This window comes from Pleurodeles waltl, chromosome 3_1, assembly GCF_031143425.1.
Source record: "Pleurodeles waltl isolate 20211129_DDA chromosome 3_1, aPleWal1.hap1.20221129, whole genome shotgun sequence".
Lineage (NCBI taxonomy): Eukaryota > Metazoa > Chordata > Amphibia > Caudata > Salamandridae > Pleurodeles > Pleurodeles waltl.
The window spans coordinates 970,276,160-970,295,049 of record NC_090440.1 but is presented as its reverse complement, the minus strand read 5'-3'; the positions used below and the strand labels follow the sequence as shown (position 1 = coordinate 970,295,049).

The 18,890-nt window shown below is 44.8% G+C and overlaps 1 protein-coding gene across 1 annotated transcript in view; it reads right to left on the bottom strand.

Moving 5' to 3' along the window:
- CEP85 (centrosomal protein 85) overlaps positions 1 to 18,890 on the bottom strand; it is a 304,191-nt gene that overhangs the window by 34,424 nt on the left and 250,877 nt on the right. The window contains exon 12 of the mRNA XM_069224028.1: positions 6,975 to 7,200. Within this exon, the coding sequence (XP_069080129.1) occupies positions 6,975 to 7,200 (226 nt within the window). The remainder of the gene's footprint in view (positions 1 to 6,974; positions 7,201 to 18,890) is intronic.

Here is an 18,890-nt window from a genome sequence, read left to right as displayed (position 1 = left end):
AAGTTGCTTCTTTGTTGCAAAGTTCCAGTTTTGTTGAACAGGGCCGCTGTTATCAGGAGCTTCTTGGTCCTTTTAGATGCAGGGCAGTCCTCTGAGGCTTCAGAGGTCGCTGGTCCCTGTTGGATGCGTCACTGTTGCAGTTTTTCTTGAAGTGGGGAGACAGGCTGGTAGGGCTGGGGCCAAAGCAGTCGTCGTCTCAGTCTTCTCTGCAGGTCAGCAGTCCTTCTTAGTCTTCAGGTTGCAGAAATCTATCTTCCTCGGTTCTGGGTGCCCCTAAATACTTAAGTTAGGGGTGTGTTTAGGTCTGGGAGGGCAGTAGCCAATGGCTACTGACCCTGAGGGTGGCTACACCCTCTGTGCCTCCTCCCTGTGGGGAGGGGGGGGCACATCCCTAATCCTATTGGGGGAATCCTCCATCTGCAAGATGGAGGATTTCTAAAAGTAAGAGTCACCTCAGCTCAGGACACCTTAGGGGCTATCCTAACAGGGGAGGGACTCCTCTGTGTTGAAGTTCCTGCAGGGGGAGGTGACAAGCACCTCCACCCAGTACAGGCTTTGTTCCTGGCCACAGAGTGACAAAGGCACTCTCCCCATGTGGCCAGCAACATGTCTGGTGTGTGGCAGGCTGGCAAAAACTAGTCAGCCCACACTGGAAGTCGGGTATGTTTTCAGGGGGCATCTCTAAGATGCCCTCTGGGTGTATTTCACAATAAAATGTACACTGGCATCAGTGTGCATTTATTGTGCTGAGAAGTTTGATACCAAACTCCCAGTTTTCAGTGTAGCCATTATGGTGCTGTGGAGTTCGTGTATGGCAGACTCCCAGACCATATACTCCTTTGGCTACTCTGCACTTACAATGTCTAAGGTTTTGCTTAGACACTGGAGAGGCATAGTGCTCATGCACCTATGCCCTCATCTGTGGTATAGTGCACCCTGCCTTAGGGCTGTAAGGCCTGCTAGAGGGGTGGCTTACCTATGCCATAGGCAGTGTGAGGTTGACATTGCACCCTGAGGGGAGTGCCATGTCGACTTAGTCATTTTCTCCCCACCAGCACACACAAGCTGGCAAGCAGTGTGCATGTGCTGAGTGAGGGGTCCCCAGGGTGGCATAAGACATGCTGCAGCCCTTAGAGACCTTCCCTGGCATCAGGGCCTTTGGTACCAGGGGTACCAGTTACAAGGGTCTTACCTGGGTGCCAGGGTTGTGCCAATTGTGGAGACAAGTGTACAGTTTCAGGGAAAGAACACTGGTGCTGGGGCCTGGTTAGCAGGGTCCCAGCACACTTTCAAATCATAACTTGGCATCAGCAAAGGCAAAAAGTCAGGGGTTAACCATGCCAAGGAGGCATTTCCTTACAAAATCCACAATCAGGATAGCACAAACTGACTTTCTGGAATCCTCTTTAAAGTCGTAAAGAAAGAAATCTGATTGTTTTGTGACAACGGGAAGCTGGAATCTTTGGCAGCTTGTTCCATAACACTATGGAACCCTCCGATGTCCTGTGGTGAAGAATCAACCGGTGGTGGAGTAGAGGGGAATGGTTTTTGTATTTGGCAGTCGTCCAACTGATTGGGAAGTGAGGCAGTGTCCTGGAACTCCCCCTCTGCTTGGTCCTCGTCTGAGGAAGGTGGATCATTTACAAGAGGTGAAGATGGAGGTGGAAACGGTGTTGCAGGTACTTGGAACTTTGAAGACTGACCTCTGGTAAAAAGCCCTAGCGGCGGTGGTTGCTGGAGTGGTGTCTGTGGTAGCGAAGTTGCCAATCCAGACGGTGGGGGAATGTGCTGTATTAGTCTTGCATCATATGCTGTAAATTGCCGACCAGCGACATCGGCATTTGTACTGTTGGTTCCGGTTGTTGTGAACCTGCCTCATGTTGATAAAAAGCGGTTCATGGACATATGAATGTTCATACTGCAGATTCTCATCGTCTTCCTGGCATTTAATTCGTAATTCCGAAGGACTATGAGCAACTCCAAACAGTCCATCATCCGAATATTCGTCTTATTTTCCCCTTCGTCGAAAAGATTCTCTAGAGGTGCAGGCGATACATTACTGGGTGAGGTATGTGATGGTAACAGTGTCTCTTGTGTGGACTTGAGCCTTACAGTTATTAATGTTAAGGGTAGGGAAGACAGTTGATAGTCCAAATCAGGTCTTGAAGGCATTGTTTTTATTGTCAATGGCGTTGATGGTGTGTCTGCAGGATGTAAGTGAGTCGTTGACGATTGTCGACGGAGCCGCCGTTGACAGTATGGAGGTTGATGGTATGGTCATCGTCAATAGACCTGTCGACGGAATTAAGGTTGACGGTTTAAGTCTTTCTGATGTCATTGCTTTCTTTGCTGACTTTGACGGGTCCAATAATGAGGAGTGGAACTTTTTCATCGATGGGTCAAACTTAGATGTCTTTCTTGACGCTTTCTTCACCTGGGGCATTGATGACAGTAAAGCCGATTTATACTTTACACTAACTGATGTTATTGTCGATGATAGTGGTGACAACGCTATTATCAATGGCGAAGACAGTACAGTAAATGTCGCCGTCGCGGAGGTAGCAGTTGTGACCATTGTCAATGAGATGAAAGTTTTTGAAATCCAAGGTGGCAGAGATACGCATTTTTTAATTTTTTTATCTTAATAGTGCTGGCAGCTGGAGTGGAAGGTTCAGATTGACCTTTCCCAGTTGAATTCTTTCTTTGAGGTGGATGGACGTTTTCTTTTTTCCCCTTCACAGAATGGGTTTTCTTGGCTGCCTTACTTTGTTTTGGAGAGAAACACTCCACAGATCTTTCTCTTCTTCAGTGCCACAGATCTCTGAAGTATCGCTGTCATCAGGGAAGGGTACTCTTTTGACTTAAGTTTTTTAAGCCAAAGTAGGAGGAAAGGTTCGACAAATCTTACAATCTTTCAATTTGTGGTCTTGGGTGAAGACTGCATATGCAGTCCTTGTGAGGATCTTCACAGTGGAGCATTAGTTTTCCACAGGTGCTGCAGGGCCAAAATTAACATGCCTACAGCCAAGAAAGGTTTGATGCAGTCCTAGGTGTAAACAGTAGTCAGAAAACTTCCTGTTAGAAAAATTCTAAACTGAGCAGAGCTTTGGGAAGCTCCCTTCACATGACTAGCAGTAGAAAATGTGAGAGACTGGAGCCTCTGTGGTGAGGGTTCTAAAAGGTGCTGTCGCTGGATTGGCTGCACTTTGGGCCATTTCTAATAACACAATAAGCTATTCAAGTGAATGGCTTTTGCAGTAGCTTCAATATACATTTTTAAAATGTTACTGCTTTCTATGTACTGGGGAATAATTCAAGCATGTGAATCTATGAAAGATACTGGAGAAAAGTCAAAAGCCATTCTCCACTGAGCGCATAGCAAGCCGATAGGCCATGACTGTCACCCTCAGCTTCGATAAGCAAGGTGAAGATACACCCACCTCCGAAATAGCATTCAAAAGATGGAGGTTGTAAGAAGCTGGATCTTCATATAGTATACCAAAAAGAGGTATGCCTGTTAAAGAGTCCAGGTATCCCCTCAGAATTGGAGAGAGCTTTCTTTAAAAATCCCAAGTGCTCCATTTCTGGTAGGATGGTCAAGAAGTTTGGGCTAATCAAAAGGGGAGTGTTAGGCATTTGCTGCATACACACAATAAGGAGATCCATACCAATTTTATAACTCCAATAACTTTGTTATTGGGTGCTTTCTAAGTTAGCAGTTTTGAAGTAAACAGCAAATATACTTTATTGACTTTTTAATGTTATCTTATGGGAAAAGAAGCGTATACTGCAAAGAAAGAAAAAAATAATAATTTGTATCTCCTTTGAGCGAAGCCAGATTTGCGTACCAAGGGCAGTGGACTTTTTTGAAGCCACCTGCCTTGCCATGCAGATTCACAGGTCATCCTTCTTTTTGATGGGGTGTGTAAACACGGCTCCCAGAGCAGGCTTTGCTTCTGACCTCCCAAGAGCAAAGGCTCTCACTCTAGGGGGTCAGAATCCTGTCTGGTGGTGGCAGGCTGGCTAAAACTAGTCAGTCCGCAGAATGGTAGTGGGTGGGTTTTTGGGGGTGGGGACGGCATGTGTATTAATAAATCTACTACTGGCCTATTGACCAGTCTCCAGCACATGTAATTAAAATGGCTTCCCTGTTCACTCACTGTCTGAGAACTGACTAAGACATAGTGGGGGCATTTCTGCTCTTGTAGATATGTCCTCACATGCAGGGCTATAAGGCCTGCTGTAGAGGTGACGTACATACATGGCATGCAGTGTTTAGGGGACATAGCACACAGGCTGTGCACCATGGCAAATTTTAACCATTTCCTAGGGACCTATTTGGGGAGGAGAGGCAAAGGCACTGCCAATTAGGGAACAATACAGTTTTAGGGAAAGATCTGGCACTGGGCACCTGGTTAGCAGAAACTGTGCACTTCCAGTCAACATTGCATCAGATAGCACACTAGAGGGCTAGTAGAGTTTCAGGAGGCACCTTGAAGGTGCCCTCTGGGTGTATGTCATAATAAATCCAATACTGGCATCAGTGTGTGTTTATTAAGACCAGGTGTTTGATACCAAACACCAGATATTTCAGTGAAGCCATTATGTAGCTGGGTCACTTTTTGACCAGTGTTCAGTACATACTTTGAGAAGGCTTCCTGGCTCATTTGTAATATCCAGCAAAGACACTAGACATTACAGGGACATACCTGTTCATACAGATATATCCTCACACATGTGCTACAACACACCCTGCCTTAAGGGCTGCAAGCCAGCTAAAGGGGTGACTTTATATAGCCCATGCAGTATCTGTGGCATGGCACACTGAAGTGTGTCATGTCATGTTTTCAAACATGGTTTGCACTATGTTACACAGCCTGCGATAGCAGTCTGTGTATTTTTGTGTGTGGGCCCCTTAGGGTGGCATAAAATGTGCTTCAGCCCTTAGGGACCCTCTTTAGTACCCATGCCCTAGATACTAGGGGTACAGTTTACTAGGGATTTACAGGGGTGATGAAGTCTATGCCAGTTGGGTTACAATTCGACTTTATATGTTTGAATGAGCACTGTCATGGAGGTCTGATTAGCAGGCCTCAGTGCATTGTCAGTCAAAAACCAGCATCTAGTAGTTCTAAAGAGGGCAAAAAGTGGGGGGACATCTGCAAAGAAGCCCAGTTTCCTACAGAAATCAATTCACTTAAAATGGATTTAACAACCCACTCACAACTGATGTTTTAGTAAAACCCTGCTTCACCAACCTTGCACCTCACGATGAGAAGGCTTTCAGTCTTGTAGAATTCTTAGAGCTGCAGTGTAAAATTGACACACAGTGCATTGCTGCATCTGTCTATCTTATTATAGTGGCCATGTTTTCCTTTATTCATTTTGAAACCAAAACAAATATTAAAGAGAAAGAGCATAGTAATAACAGTCCTACTACAGTACACGGACTTGAAAGTGGCAAACACAGTCAGGACGTTCTTCGCCACTGAAAGGAAAATAGGATGAGACCGATGAGAGGAAAATTAGAGCCTCCTGAAGAACATACATTTTTAGCTGAGGGACATCAATATGCACAGGTAACTGACGAATGATTTGTGCACAGTCCTTCAAGTCGAAGTATCCCACACAATATATCAAAAGAAGTTTTGGAAGGGGGCGGGGGGGGGGGAGGAGAGACAAGGAAGGTGCAGGGGGAGGTGTTTGGAGGACTGATGTTTAAGCCCCTAAAAACTCCCAGCACTGAAGAACTACAAGTTTCTATAACATGCAACACTTTTCTTCTTCCTCCTTCGCATCATCCTTCCTCTTTTCCATCTTACGTTTCCCCAGTTAAGCATTTATTAGGGTGCAAATTGTACGCAGGTGAAGATTTCCACGTAGGTGTCTTTTGTGTCTGGGGTAAAAAGTTTGTGCAAAAAGCCTTAAAACCTAGAAACCAAAACGATTCTTCTAGGCACTTTTCTCAGACATTTCTAACAAACAGGGTCCCGAGACTTAGAATCTGTGACAACTGAAGGGAAGAAAGGCTTGCAGGGTACCCCATCCACCTCCCCCATTTTCTATCGAGAGGCTCTGAAACTTTTCAAAGAGACAATGCAACTATGAACCTAAACACTTGTACCCCAAAGATTGTACTAAGACAGAGTTGGGATATTTGCTTGCTTCTCACAAAGGGTTTGATCCGTTCCAAAAGGACTAAAGGGGTTAATAAAAATAGTCTCCTTGTGCAATCAAAATAACCTGCTAATACCATTTGGCTTCATGTGTACTGCACTGGGGAACTGAACCTTGCCTCACTTTAGGGTAATCTACTCTGTCAGTTCACCCAAGCTATTCAGAGTTAAACTACCTGACAGCACACCAGAGTTAAACCAAGTGCAGTAAAGCAGAAGGTAGATGTAAGCTCTAGATGCATATTGGCATAACACATGGCATTAGGCTGTACCAGAATAGTGGTGACAACCCACAATCCCTCAAGCCCTAATCTTCCCCATCCCAACCTCCATCACTTGGCAAGCCAGCAGATATACATTAGGAAGCCAGACACTCATATCCCATATCAGTTAATAGAGGTTGGTCAGAGGGTGAAGATTCCCACGTGTGTTTGCCTTTTCAGCCATTGAGGTCTGTGTATTTCCATTAACCAGAGAAGATCAGTTAAAAGGAAGATTGGGTCTGTGCTGTGTGCATTTAAAGCACAAGCACATTATTGGTGAGAGCTAGGGGGTGGGATTGAGAGAGTTTGGGGATCTGATGTAAGGCATAGAGTATACAAAGAGTGAAGAGATTCGGGTCTCTTCTCTCTATTTACGGTGCACTGTGAAGCTCAGGTAACATGGGCATGTTCAGATATTTGGAAGAGTGGCTGCTGTTTGGTGACAAACAGTATATGAAGTATAAATAAGAGCTTTGGAAATTTCTTATTTGTACGAATACAGTGAAGCAGTATACACCTTTCCCTGCCCACTTACAGTGTATGCCGAGCAGCAGAGACAGGTTGGGGTCCTTGCCCTGTGATCTTTGCAAGATGGTGCTGCAGACCGACTGTAGATCTTGTAGACACCAGAACATGTCTCGGTACAGTTGCCTCAGTAGGTTTGTAGTATCGGCTGGTGCCATGGAGTCAATGTTTTGCTGTTCCAGTTGCTCTTGCAAGATCAGGTTCTTTTCAATCAAATCCTGATTCTGAGAGGAGAGCTAGAAAATGAAAAATACATGTAAGGCCATAGGAAATAAATGGAAAGAGTGAGAGTAATTGCCAGTATAATAATCTAAAGGAAACCATGACAATGTTACTAATCATACCAATGCAACATTAAGGGCACAGACAGCACCCCACCATGCCAGTATTACTGTTTTGTACATAACCTGCACCTACTGAGGAAGTGAAATGCCACTGCCTCACAGATTCCAGTTATGTCAGTGTAGCGTTGGCTTTAGAGACATGGCAAATGTAAAATACTATCAGACATCCTGGCTTGTCATGCCAGAGTTACAGAGGATCCAAGTATTTGATTAAACCTTGCCTCAATATGAAAAAAGAAAATAAGTTACTTACCTTTAACTGTAGTTCTCCAGTATTGGAATCTTTCATAGATTCACATGCTTGAATCCTTCCCCGTCGTCAAGATGGGAGCCCCCGGTACATCCAAACAGCTATGCATGTAGGCTACTGCAAAGAAAAAAGGCCTAAGGCCTTCACTTTAGTAGCCTATCCTCATCATTATGAGCAAAAGAACCGAAACAAGGCTCAGCCAATCAGGCCTCCCTTCCCTCTAGAACCCTCCTGAGAAGAGCTCCCCTTCCCCCAGATTTTCTCAAGCACGAGAATAAGAGTATCTGAAGACAGGAGAAGGTGAGCTTCCCAGGGGAGGAGGGAGGGTCGCATGTGAATCTATGAAAGATTCCAATACTGGAGAACTACAGTTACAGGTAAGTAACTTATTTTCTTACTCCAGTATTGGAACTTTCATAGATTCACATACTTGTATCAGAATAGCAAGCAGTAATTAAGCACACTGTATAACATTAAACCATACGTATAGTTATTGATACATGCAGAAACAAATGCATCTATACACACATATATATATATATACATATATATATATATATATATATATATATATAAAATATATATAATATCTATATATATCTATATCTATATACCTTGGAACATCTATATATCAGCAAAATCTTACGGTACGTTCAAACAGGCAAATTATGAATATGAGAGCCGTAGAGGAAGAAAAACTTATGCAATGTGCACAAATTAGACTGGGCTGGCGGGATAAGGAATAAAGAACTTACAACAGCTCACTGCTACTGGAAAAGATGTTACAACACCGCCTGTCCTACCACCATATCTCCTTGCTGAGTTTCTTCCAAACAGTAATGTCTTGCGAAAGTATGCACAGACTTCCATATGGCTGCCCTGCAGATGTCATGAATAGGCACTCCAGCAAAAAGTGCCATGGATGCAGCCATTTTCCTTTTAGAATGTGCCTGCGGTGGATTCTGCAAAGGTTTTCCTGCCGATGTAGGACAATAGTTAATGGCAGAGGCTATCCACCTCGCAATTCCTTGTTTAGATAAAGCTCTCCCCTTGCGTGGAGCACTGAAAGCCACAAAAAGCTGGTTAGATTGTCTAAACTGTTTAGTTCTGTTCAGATACAATTTCAGGCACCTCTGAACATCCAAAGAGTGTAGAGCCTGTTCTGCAGGCGTTGATGGGTTAGGAAAGTATGTCTTCAGTATCACAGGCTGATTTATATGAAAATCGGATGGCACCTTAGGTACGAATTTTGGGTTTGTTTGCAAAATTACTCTATCCTTTTTTAATTGTATGAAAGGATCCTGGATTGTGAATGCTTGAATCTCACTTACTCTTCTAGCCGAGGTGAGAGCGAGCAGAAGAGACTTTCCAGGATAGGAACTTTCTATCCGCCTTGTGGATTGGCTCAAAGAGTGGTTTCATTAACTGAGACAAGACCAAATTAAGGTGCCATGAAGGAGGTGGAGGCCGCACCGGAGAGAAGGACCTGAACAGACCCTTCAGAAACAGTTTTAGGACTCTCACCGACCACAGGGGAGGCTCGTTCTCCGTACGCCTATAACGAGAAATTGCTGCCAGGTGAACCTTAATCGAAGAAATTGCCAAACCAGATTTAGCCAGGAGCAGACGATAAGGTAAAATCTGCTGCGGCGATGACTAAAAGGGGTGCACCTGGACCCTAGCACACCAAGAGCAGAATCTCTTCCACTTCAGACGATAACATTTGTTGGTACTCTCAGCCACAGCTCTGGCAAGAATGGCCTTGCAATCTGAAGGCAAATCTAGATGCGCAAACTCATGGTGTTCAGGAGCCAAGCTGAAATGTGAAGTGAAACCGGATCTGGGTGGAGAACTTGGCCCTCGTTCATCGTAAGTAGGGAGGGTACAGCTGGTAGAGGGATGCTGCGGCTCTGCGAGAGGTGGAGGAGTTCCGAATACCAAAACTGACGAGGCCATGGCAGAGCAAACAGAAGGAGCTTGATCATCAGAACCCTTGGAATCAGGGGAATGGGAGGAAAAGCGTAGGCATAAATTCCTGACCATGCCATGGAAAACACATTACCCCAAGAGCCCAGATGTGGATCCCGACTTGCGAAGAATTGGCATTTCGCATTCTGCGGGGTGGTGAAGAGATCCAAGTTCAGTTTCCCCCATCGGGCGAAAACCTGATCCAAGACTTCCTGGTCCAATTCCCACTTGTGGTTGGACGACCGTGATCTGCTCAGGGATTCCGCAATGACGTTCTGTATACCTGGGACGTGTTCTGCTTGAAGACTTATTTTGTGGCTGATAGACCATTCCCATATGCGCTGAAATTCTCTAGATAAGAGTAGAGACCTGGGTCCTCCCTGCTTGTTTATGTAATGCATTATCGTTGTGTTGTCCGTCCGGATGAGATCCAAGGAACCTTTTATTTTCGGGAGAAAAGCGCACAGCGCTAGTCGAACAGCCTTCAATTTGAGGTAATTGATATGGAAGACTTTCTGATGGGGCTTCCACTTGCCTCTTACTTGCAGGTGGTGGATGAAAGGACCCCATCCTTCGAGAAAAGCGTCTGTAGTTATCACCCAAGGTGCTTTCGGAGGGAGAAAAAGTCCCTTCGCTAAGTGAGACTCCTGAGTCCACCAAGCTAGAGAGAGGATCATGGGCCTCATTTTCCTGATGATATCGTCGAAACAACCCGTGGCTTGTGCCCATTGAAGATTTAATTGCTCCTGGAGGGGTCTCATTCTTAGCCGACAAAGGTACCAGAGGAATGCAGGAGGACATTATCCCCATCAGTGACTTGAATAGGCGAACTGAAACGTACTTTCTTTTTTGTAAACGCTTCGCGTGGGAGATTCGTTTTCTCGGTCTGTCCTCTGCAGGGGCTGCCTTGTTGGTGGAAGTGTCCAGTACTGCCCCTAGAAAAGTTCTTCTCTTTAAGGGCTGGAATGCTGATTTTTTGTGATTGACCGTTAGGCCCAGGCTCGTGAACAGCTCGATACAAGCTCTCGTGGACTTCCGCGCCTGAGATCTGGATCTGGCTTTGACCAGCCAGTCGTCCAGATATGGGAAGACTTGATGGTTTTGCCTCCTGAGAAAAGCTGCCACAGGAGCCAGGCACTTGGTGACAATCCTGGGAGCCGACTTCAGGCCGAAGGACAAGACGTTGAACTGGTAATGGTCTCCGGCTACTGCAAATCTGAGGTATTCTCTGTGGGAAGGATGAATAGGGATATGAAAATATGCGTCCTGCAAATCGAGGGTGGCCATGAAATCCCTTGAATTTAGAAGGGACAGGATGTCTGATAAGGCGATCATACAGAATGATTGTTTCTTGAGATAAATGTTGAGATCTGAGGTCTAAAATTGGGCGCCAATTTTTCTGTTTCTTTGGACTAAGAAGAATCAGGAGTAATAACCCTTTCCTCTCTCCAGATATGGAACCTTTTCTATAGCTCCCTTGAGAAGCATGGACTCGACCCCCTGCCGGAGCAGATGCAAGTGCTTCACCTTTCGAAGAAGGGGGGCTTTGTAAAAATTCCAGGGTATGGCCAAACTGTATGAGATTTAGGACCCATTGATCTGATGTTATCTTCTGCCAATTGTGGAAGTAGAGGGAGATCCTTCCTCCTAGTTTTGAACTCAAGCAAAGGTTTGTAGCCATAGACGATAACAAGTCATTGCCTACAGCCTGCGTCTTTTGGTTGTCTTCCAGCTTTTCCTCTCTGGGAAACTCTCGAATAAATTGCCTGTTGAGGCGTTCTCTGTTGGAATTGAGGACGAAAGGAATGGGATGTCACAGAGACTGAAGGATATCTGTACTGCTGAAACCCTGGTCTGTACGATGAGTAGCCACGGCCTTGAGCTCCCCGGAAAGGCTGCCTACTGAACTTCAGGGTACCTAGGGACCTGGCTGTGTCCGTGTCAGTCTTGATTGACTGAAGGGCATCATCAATGTGTTTCCCCAAAAAGGGCTTCACCATCAAAAGGGAGGTCAAGGATCTTGTTTTGGAACTCAGGCCTAAATGAAGTCGCTCGGAGCCAACCTGGCCTTCTGAGAACAGCAGAACCTGCCATCTGACGGAAAGCCATAGTAGCGATGTCCATAGCGCAGTCTATAATTTCTGCAGAAAATCTCTCCCCTTCCTGCAAGACTTTCTTTGTTTCCGATTTAGAATCTTCATGCAGTTGATCCAAACAGGGCACGATGTCAGCCCATATCTGCCTATCGTATCTGCCTAAGATAGCCAGAGAGTTAGAAGCTCGAATAACAAGCGAAGGCATTAACGAAAAACGTTTTCCTATATGGTCTAATCTCCTACCCTTTTTGTCGGGTAGGCCGGAGAATCTTCAGGCACCTTATACTTCTTATCCAGGCGAGGTAGAACTGGGGTGACCATGGCTGGGTTCTTCCAATACCCTCATTCCTGATATAGTCCACAATCTGCATAGATTTAACGCTCTTTTGAAAAGGCTCCTTAAAATTGTACAAAAACCAGTCCATCTGTTTTGTGGGCATGGGCAACTCAAATCTTTTCGCAGCTCTTTCCTGCAAGTTTTGGAAACCGCCGATGTCACCCAGAGGGGAATCCACAGGAACCGGAGAGGACAGAGTGGGAATTTGATAATCATCCCATTCAGTTATTGCGTCCGGCAACTCTCCTTCCTCTCTATCATCCTCATCTTCATAGGAGGACAAATCCTGCACAGGAATGGAAACCGGAGTTTGTGGTGGTCCCCGAGATGTTTGGATTCCTGGATGGACAGGGGTAGAAGGTATAGAGGATGCAACAGGTTGCTGCACTTCCAAGCCAGCTGGAGGAAAAAGTTTTCTGTAGTCGTCTAACATAAGCTGTAGATCAGCTGAGTGATCCTGGCAAGGAAACCATCTGCTCCGGATAAGAATACTGGTGGGATTGCAGGTAGTAAGATTGCGGCTCATGCTGGGTGTCATCCTCCATATCCTGGCACTTGACGTGCAGTTGTGATGGGCAACCCCAAAAGATCCCTCATCATCCGAGTCCTCTTGCTCCAGCAGATGCGTAGGTACCAAGGCTGAAACTCTACCTGGAGGTGTTGCCAACAGTGAAAGGAAAGATGACTTCCTGTGTGTCTTAACCCTCGTCGACTGCAACACAGACGACATCGTCGACTGAAATGTAGACGGTACACTCGTCAGCATCACGGAGGGCATCGTCGACTGTATCAGCGTCGCCGACAGTCTTCGACGGAGACATTGATGGAGAAACTCTCGGCGACGAGGAAAACTACGACGATAGAGTCAACGGCGACGGTCTCAGAGATGAAGGAGAGGCGATGGGCGAGGCAACTATGAACGCAGTCGACGAGGACGTCATCGACATGATCATCGATGAAGAAGACAAGGCCATAGAGATGGTAGATGCAGTAGCAGTCAATGACTATGCTGTGCAGCTACATGTTTCACCACAGGAAGGCTCTTTTACTGCGCTCTGAGGAGACAGATCCTTCTTTTGAGTGCCTTTTTGAAGAAAGAGAACTCCTGTGAGGAGAACTAGAAGGACTTCCAGGTTTAGAGGACACCCTCTTGGATTTCTTGTGAGCCTTTCTGGGAAGATCTTCTGAGTGAGGTTGAGGAGATCTGCTCCCTTTCTGTAGCTTCTTGGAGGAAGTTGAAGATTCCTCACTGTCAGAGCCAGACACTGGGTTACATCTGGACTTCAGCTTCTGGAGCCAAATTAGTAGTCTACCCTCCCTGTCTGAGGGTTTTGTTAGAGAAGGTCCTGCATACCTTGCAGTCTTTGGCCACATGGTCAGGGTAAAAGCAGTAAATACAGTCCCTGTGTGGGTCCTCAGAGTGAAGCCTCTTTTTCCCACAGGTCTTACAGGCACTGAAAAGGCTTTTCTTCTCTTTATCTGACATGGCGAATTTTCTCTCTTTAGCAAGGTAAGAAGAAGACACCTTACTTGCTGCAGAAAATCCTTTTTCTGATGAAAAACAGTGAAAATTAACTTCTCTGAAGTGTTGACTGAGCAGAGCTCAATGGAGACTCCCTAGCACGACGTGCGGTAGAAAATCTGAGGGAAGGGAGCTCTTCTCAGGAGGGTTCTAGAGGGAGGGGAGGCCTGATTGGCTGGGCCTTGTTTCGGTCCTTTTGCTCATATTGATGAGGATATGCTACTAAAGTGAAGGCCTTAGGCCTTTTTTTTCTTTGCAGTAGCCTACATGCATAGTTGTTTCTGATGTACCGGGGGCTCCCATCTCGATGACAGGGAAGGAATCAAGCATGTGAATTTATGAAAGTTCCAATACTGGAGTAAAGTTACTTACTTGTAATCCTTGTTTTCAGTCAAGGGTATTCTGTCCAAATCCATAAACAGCAGAAAATCCTTGTGCTGAATGCTCAAAACACCATTTTAATCAAATTATTTAAAGTATACATAGAAAAAACTGCCCGTAAGAGACATACTTGTCTGCATATGCTCTCTTTTTGGCTTTAAAAACAATTCCAATTATGAAAATTAAAAACAGTGTATTTGGCTAAAAATATCTACGACTAAAACCTTCTTAAAACCCCAATTTAAAGACGAAATGAGGCCTCCAATGTGCAAAGAGCATATAGTACTAAACTGACATTGTACCTTTAAAGAATTCCTTGACAGCTAGCTTTCCCATCATTCAGTGCAGGGTCTGTTATGCAGTTTGCTTTGGAGGAAGTACTGTGGAAAGTTCATCCTTTAAAAACGTTTTATCAACACACTTTAAGAGGATGGGGCAAGGGCGTTGTTTATAGATTCAGAGAGAATGCTCATGACAAAAACAAAATAGGAATATGTTCCTTCTCAGTAATGGGATCCGCTTCATTATCTGTAAACAGTAGAATAAAACAGCAGACTACTAAGGGGGGGGGTTCCAAATGTGAATACAAAGAGTGCACTAAATCTCCTAGGCTAACACGTTGTGCAAGGAGGCTTGACCCACAAGCGTATCATTCCTGGAATCAGTTAATCCAGCTATGATTGGCGAAAGTGTGGACAGATCTCCAGTTTGATCCTCTGCACATCTCTGGAACATTTCACATCAGGGCAGCTTTCTGATTCACGTAGGACACTATCCATCTAGCTATGGATTGCTTAAAGGAAGCCATCCCAGTACAGACAGCTCCAGAAGTTACAAACAACTGTTCTAATAGCTTATATCTTGTTTAAGTAGTACTTTAGAGCCCTCTTCGAATCTAGGGTGTGGAACTCTTTCTGGAAGAGAGGAATGATTCCGAAAGTAAGTTAAACACTTTCACTTTGATTTGAAACCTTGTGCAGCAGAAAACCTGACATAGTACCTCTGAAAACAAAATTTAAAGGTCACTCACCCTTATGGCAGAAGTTATACCCACAAAAAAGGCTACTTTCCAGTAAATCTACTTTAAGCATGAGCCTAAATAGTGGGCCCATTAAGTTGGGGAAAATAAATGTTACGCTCCTATAGAGAAGAGGGTTTCCCCAATAGAAGGGAAAACTGTTGGTAACCTCTTCAAGCAAATACCTAGTCGCAAATATGCTCAAAGTGGGCTTTTTCTTATGCAGTAATGGCAGCCAGATTTGGAAAAATAAAGAAGCTATGGTTAAAACCCTTTCATCTTGTCATGTTTAGATATCAACCTGTTTCTGAAGGCAACATGTACACAATCTTTCACATGAAAGCATAAAATGAGCAAGTGGACAGTCTCTCAGCGTCCTTCAGTATCTCCGTACAATCATTAGCTAGGCTTAGGCGGCTGTACTATAGATACTCAGGAGCCAGGCAACCAGATTTAGCAAGTGAAGGCTGGGATGAAAGTCTCCCTGACAATAAGGAGAGTCAATTTGGCTTGCAAGGTTCATGTGGCAAATGATAGATCTGGACACCACCATTGCTCTAGATAATCTGCAACATCTTTATGAGGACTTTAGAGAGAAAAGTTTTAAAAATAAAATAAACATTTAAGGCGAAATCGGAGGAAAAGCATAAGCACATTTCTTTGACCTGTCTATCATAAAAGCACTGCCCTTGGATTGGGGCTCTGTAAACCACAACGTAAAGGCATGGTATTTTGCATTTTCCCAGTGCCAAAAGCTCAATTTGCCGTGCTACATTCTTGGAAATGTCTTGCAAAAAGACAACATTTAACACCAACTCATGTTGCTATAGTAAATGTCTATTGAACTTGTCTCCTTTTAAGGTTAAGTCCTGAATGCTGGTTGATAAAGTGCAGGATGGCTGTGCTGTCAGTTTAAATAAGAACTGCCGATGATTAAACTGGAGGAATGAAGGACTTTAAGGCTAGCAGAACAGCTCAATTCCAGCATGTTGATATTCAACAGCCTTTTCACTGGCAACTACTTGCCTTGAGTGGAAAGATCTCCCATTCTGGAATGGCATCCCCTGTACCATGAAACTTCTCTTGCAGCTTTAAATATTAGGAGAGAGGATTAAGAAGTGAACATATTCACTTAACTTCCAAAATAAATCATACTCTAAGGTTGGAAATGGTCCTTTCTGCAGGGTTATCCCCAAACTGTTTTGCCTCTGACCTCCTGTTTTTTGACTGTGCTGCATTTCGTTTTTGCTGGTTTTAGGACTCTGGGCAACTTTAACACTGCAGACCAGTGCTAAAGTGCAAGTGCTCCCTGTCTAAATTGTAATGATTGGTTTATCCATGATTGGCATTTTTGTTTTACTAGTAAGTTCCTAGTAAAGTGCACTGGGTGTGCCCGGTGTCTGTAAATCAAATGCTACTAGTGGGCCTGCAGCACGGATTGTGCCACCCACAGGAGTAGCCCTTTATTCAGGTCTCAGGCCTGCCACTGCAGCGGCTGTGTGCGCAGTTTTTAACTGCCATTTCGACGTATTAAGTACACTCACTTGCCAGGCCCAAGCCTTCCCTTTTACTACATGGAAGTCACCCCTAAAGTAGATCCAAAGCAGCCCCACAGGCAGGGTGAAATTTTAAAAGTATGTGTGCTTTATATGTCCTGATAGTGAAATATTGATAAAAGGGCGGTTTGTGAATTCACTCTAGACAGCCACACAGAGGGCGTAGAGGTGTGCCCTGGATATCCAGATGGCCCATCACCAGACTGATAGGTCTTTCTGGGCTAAAGGGGTGGGAGGAGCAGACACCTGCACCTGAACAGGGCTGTGCCTGTCCTCACACAAAGCAGTCTCCAACCCCCTGAAGTATGTCTGGAGCCAGGGCAGGGAAAGATAGGGTCTTGTGCACTACAAAGACTTCTTTTTGAAGTTGCCCACTTCAAAGACTGAAATGGGTGTAAGTACTGGACCTCTGACACTATAGTAAGAATCTTTCTGAACTGAGAAAAATCCGCCAGGATGAAGAGCTGGATGCTGTAGGAGGGATTGACACTCTGCCTGTTGCTTTGTTGTGCTGGCCTGCTGCTTCTGTCATGGGAGTGAGAAGGACCGACTTGGCTTTCTACATCTGGCTTCCAAAGGTTCTCAAAGGGCTTGGACCGAGCTTGCCTCCTGTTAAATCGCCTCAGGGACATCAAAGACATCACCTGTCAGCACGTGGGCTCTCTTGTTGAGTCCTAACTTGCCAAGTGGTGCCAAATCCAGTCCCTGGGCCTTTGAGACTGAGTTCTGGTGCAAAAAGTAGAAACTATTACATTGACTTCAAGAATGACTGCAGAACCGGCTAAGCTACCTGATCCCGCACCGCTGCCTGCACAGGAGCTGTGGTCTCCACTGAGTGCAGTGACCGTGACCTACAATGCTGCATCACCTCCAAAGTACCACCACAAATGGAGTCCAGAGTGCTGTGTCACCAACATCCATGGCACTAGACTTCTTCACACCACCTGTGGCCCCATGGTGTGATCATGACACTGCAAAGATGACACCTCGCGTCTTGATCTTCTGGATTCCTCGATCCTGCCTTGTTGTAAGTAACCAATGCCTTGACGCCACACCGCATCACCTCCTCTGCAACTGTAAGGAACCGGTAGCTGTAAGGAACCGAAGCCGCACTGGCTCCACCAACACCGAACCTCCCCAACTCCGTGCAATGTCTGTTTCCTCAGCATTTTTCAAGGTACTGTAACTAGGTCTACACAACTCTGTAGCCGACCGCGCTATCGCGGGTGGCCATGGGCTGTTGGAAGCGACTTCGTCAAGCCACCACGATAGCCCCAGTAGGACCTATAATGTGCAACATTTAATCTTTGAAAAATCATATCTACTTTTGTATGTTGGATTTTTGTCATTTTGGTCTGGTTTTACTCAGATGAATATTGACTATTTTTCTAAGCTGGTATGAAGTATGTTTGTGGTGTTTTCACTGTGTTACTGTGTGTCCAAATACTTTACACATTGCCTCTCAGATAAGCCGAACTGCTTAAGCAAAGCTACCAAGGGGGTGAGCATGGGTTATCTTAGCTGTGTGACTCCATTACCCCGACTAGAGATGGGTCCTTACTGGGACAGGGTGCAAGCCAGTGCCAACTGGATACCCTATTTCTAATATTGAATATCACAAGAGAGAACTTATAAATCTATTTGTCTTGTGTTGTCTCCCTGACCCAGTAGGTCGCCTGGGGTTCTCAAGCGTTTGTTAAATTAAAAATTTTTAAAAAAAAAAGCCTTAGCCACTAGTTAGATTAGTAGCATGCTTCATCATTGGGCGGCTGCCACCCAGTATACCTCCTCAAAGCTCGAATTATAGCGGAACTAAGGGGTTATTGAGGGATCTAGTATTTTTAAATTACTTGCAGGTATCCCTTCTTTATCTGAAATTTATTAGGGGGAACTTAGGTAAGGTTAAAAACAGACTATCTTGATGTACCTGGAGATATCAGCTACCACATCAAAATGTTGGTCTACATGTTTCAGCCATATCAAAATGGCACTTCGTCAGATTACTTTCGCCAGGACCAATGTTGTATGAAGGTTATTCCTCACATGCTTCCACAAAATTACAGGAACACCCCCCTAACCTCACCCAACATTTTTTTTTAAGGAGAGGATGGAATGGCAGAGGAAAGAAAAAAAAGACAGTCGATAGGAGGACAAGGGATTCACAACCCAGGACCAATGGGAACATAATCTAGTGACACATTTGACCTAGTGACTGACAAACACTGAATTACAAGTGCTAAATAAAGGGCTAGGTTTTGTGCCCATTGTGTTTTGAAAAAATTCAATTACATTACAAGTTGGCAGAAATTCAGAAAAAGAAAATTTAAAGCATTTAAAAAAAAAAAAGAAAAAAAAAAAAAGATATTGAAGATGAAGGGAATACAGGAGTCCAGAATTTGTCCTCCCATAACGCCCATCCCTATTGAGATTTTAGCTTTTTACGAGACCATTTTA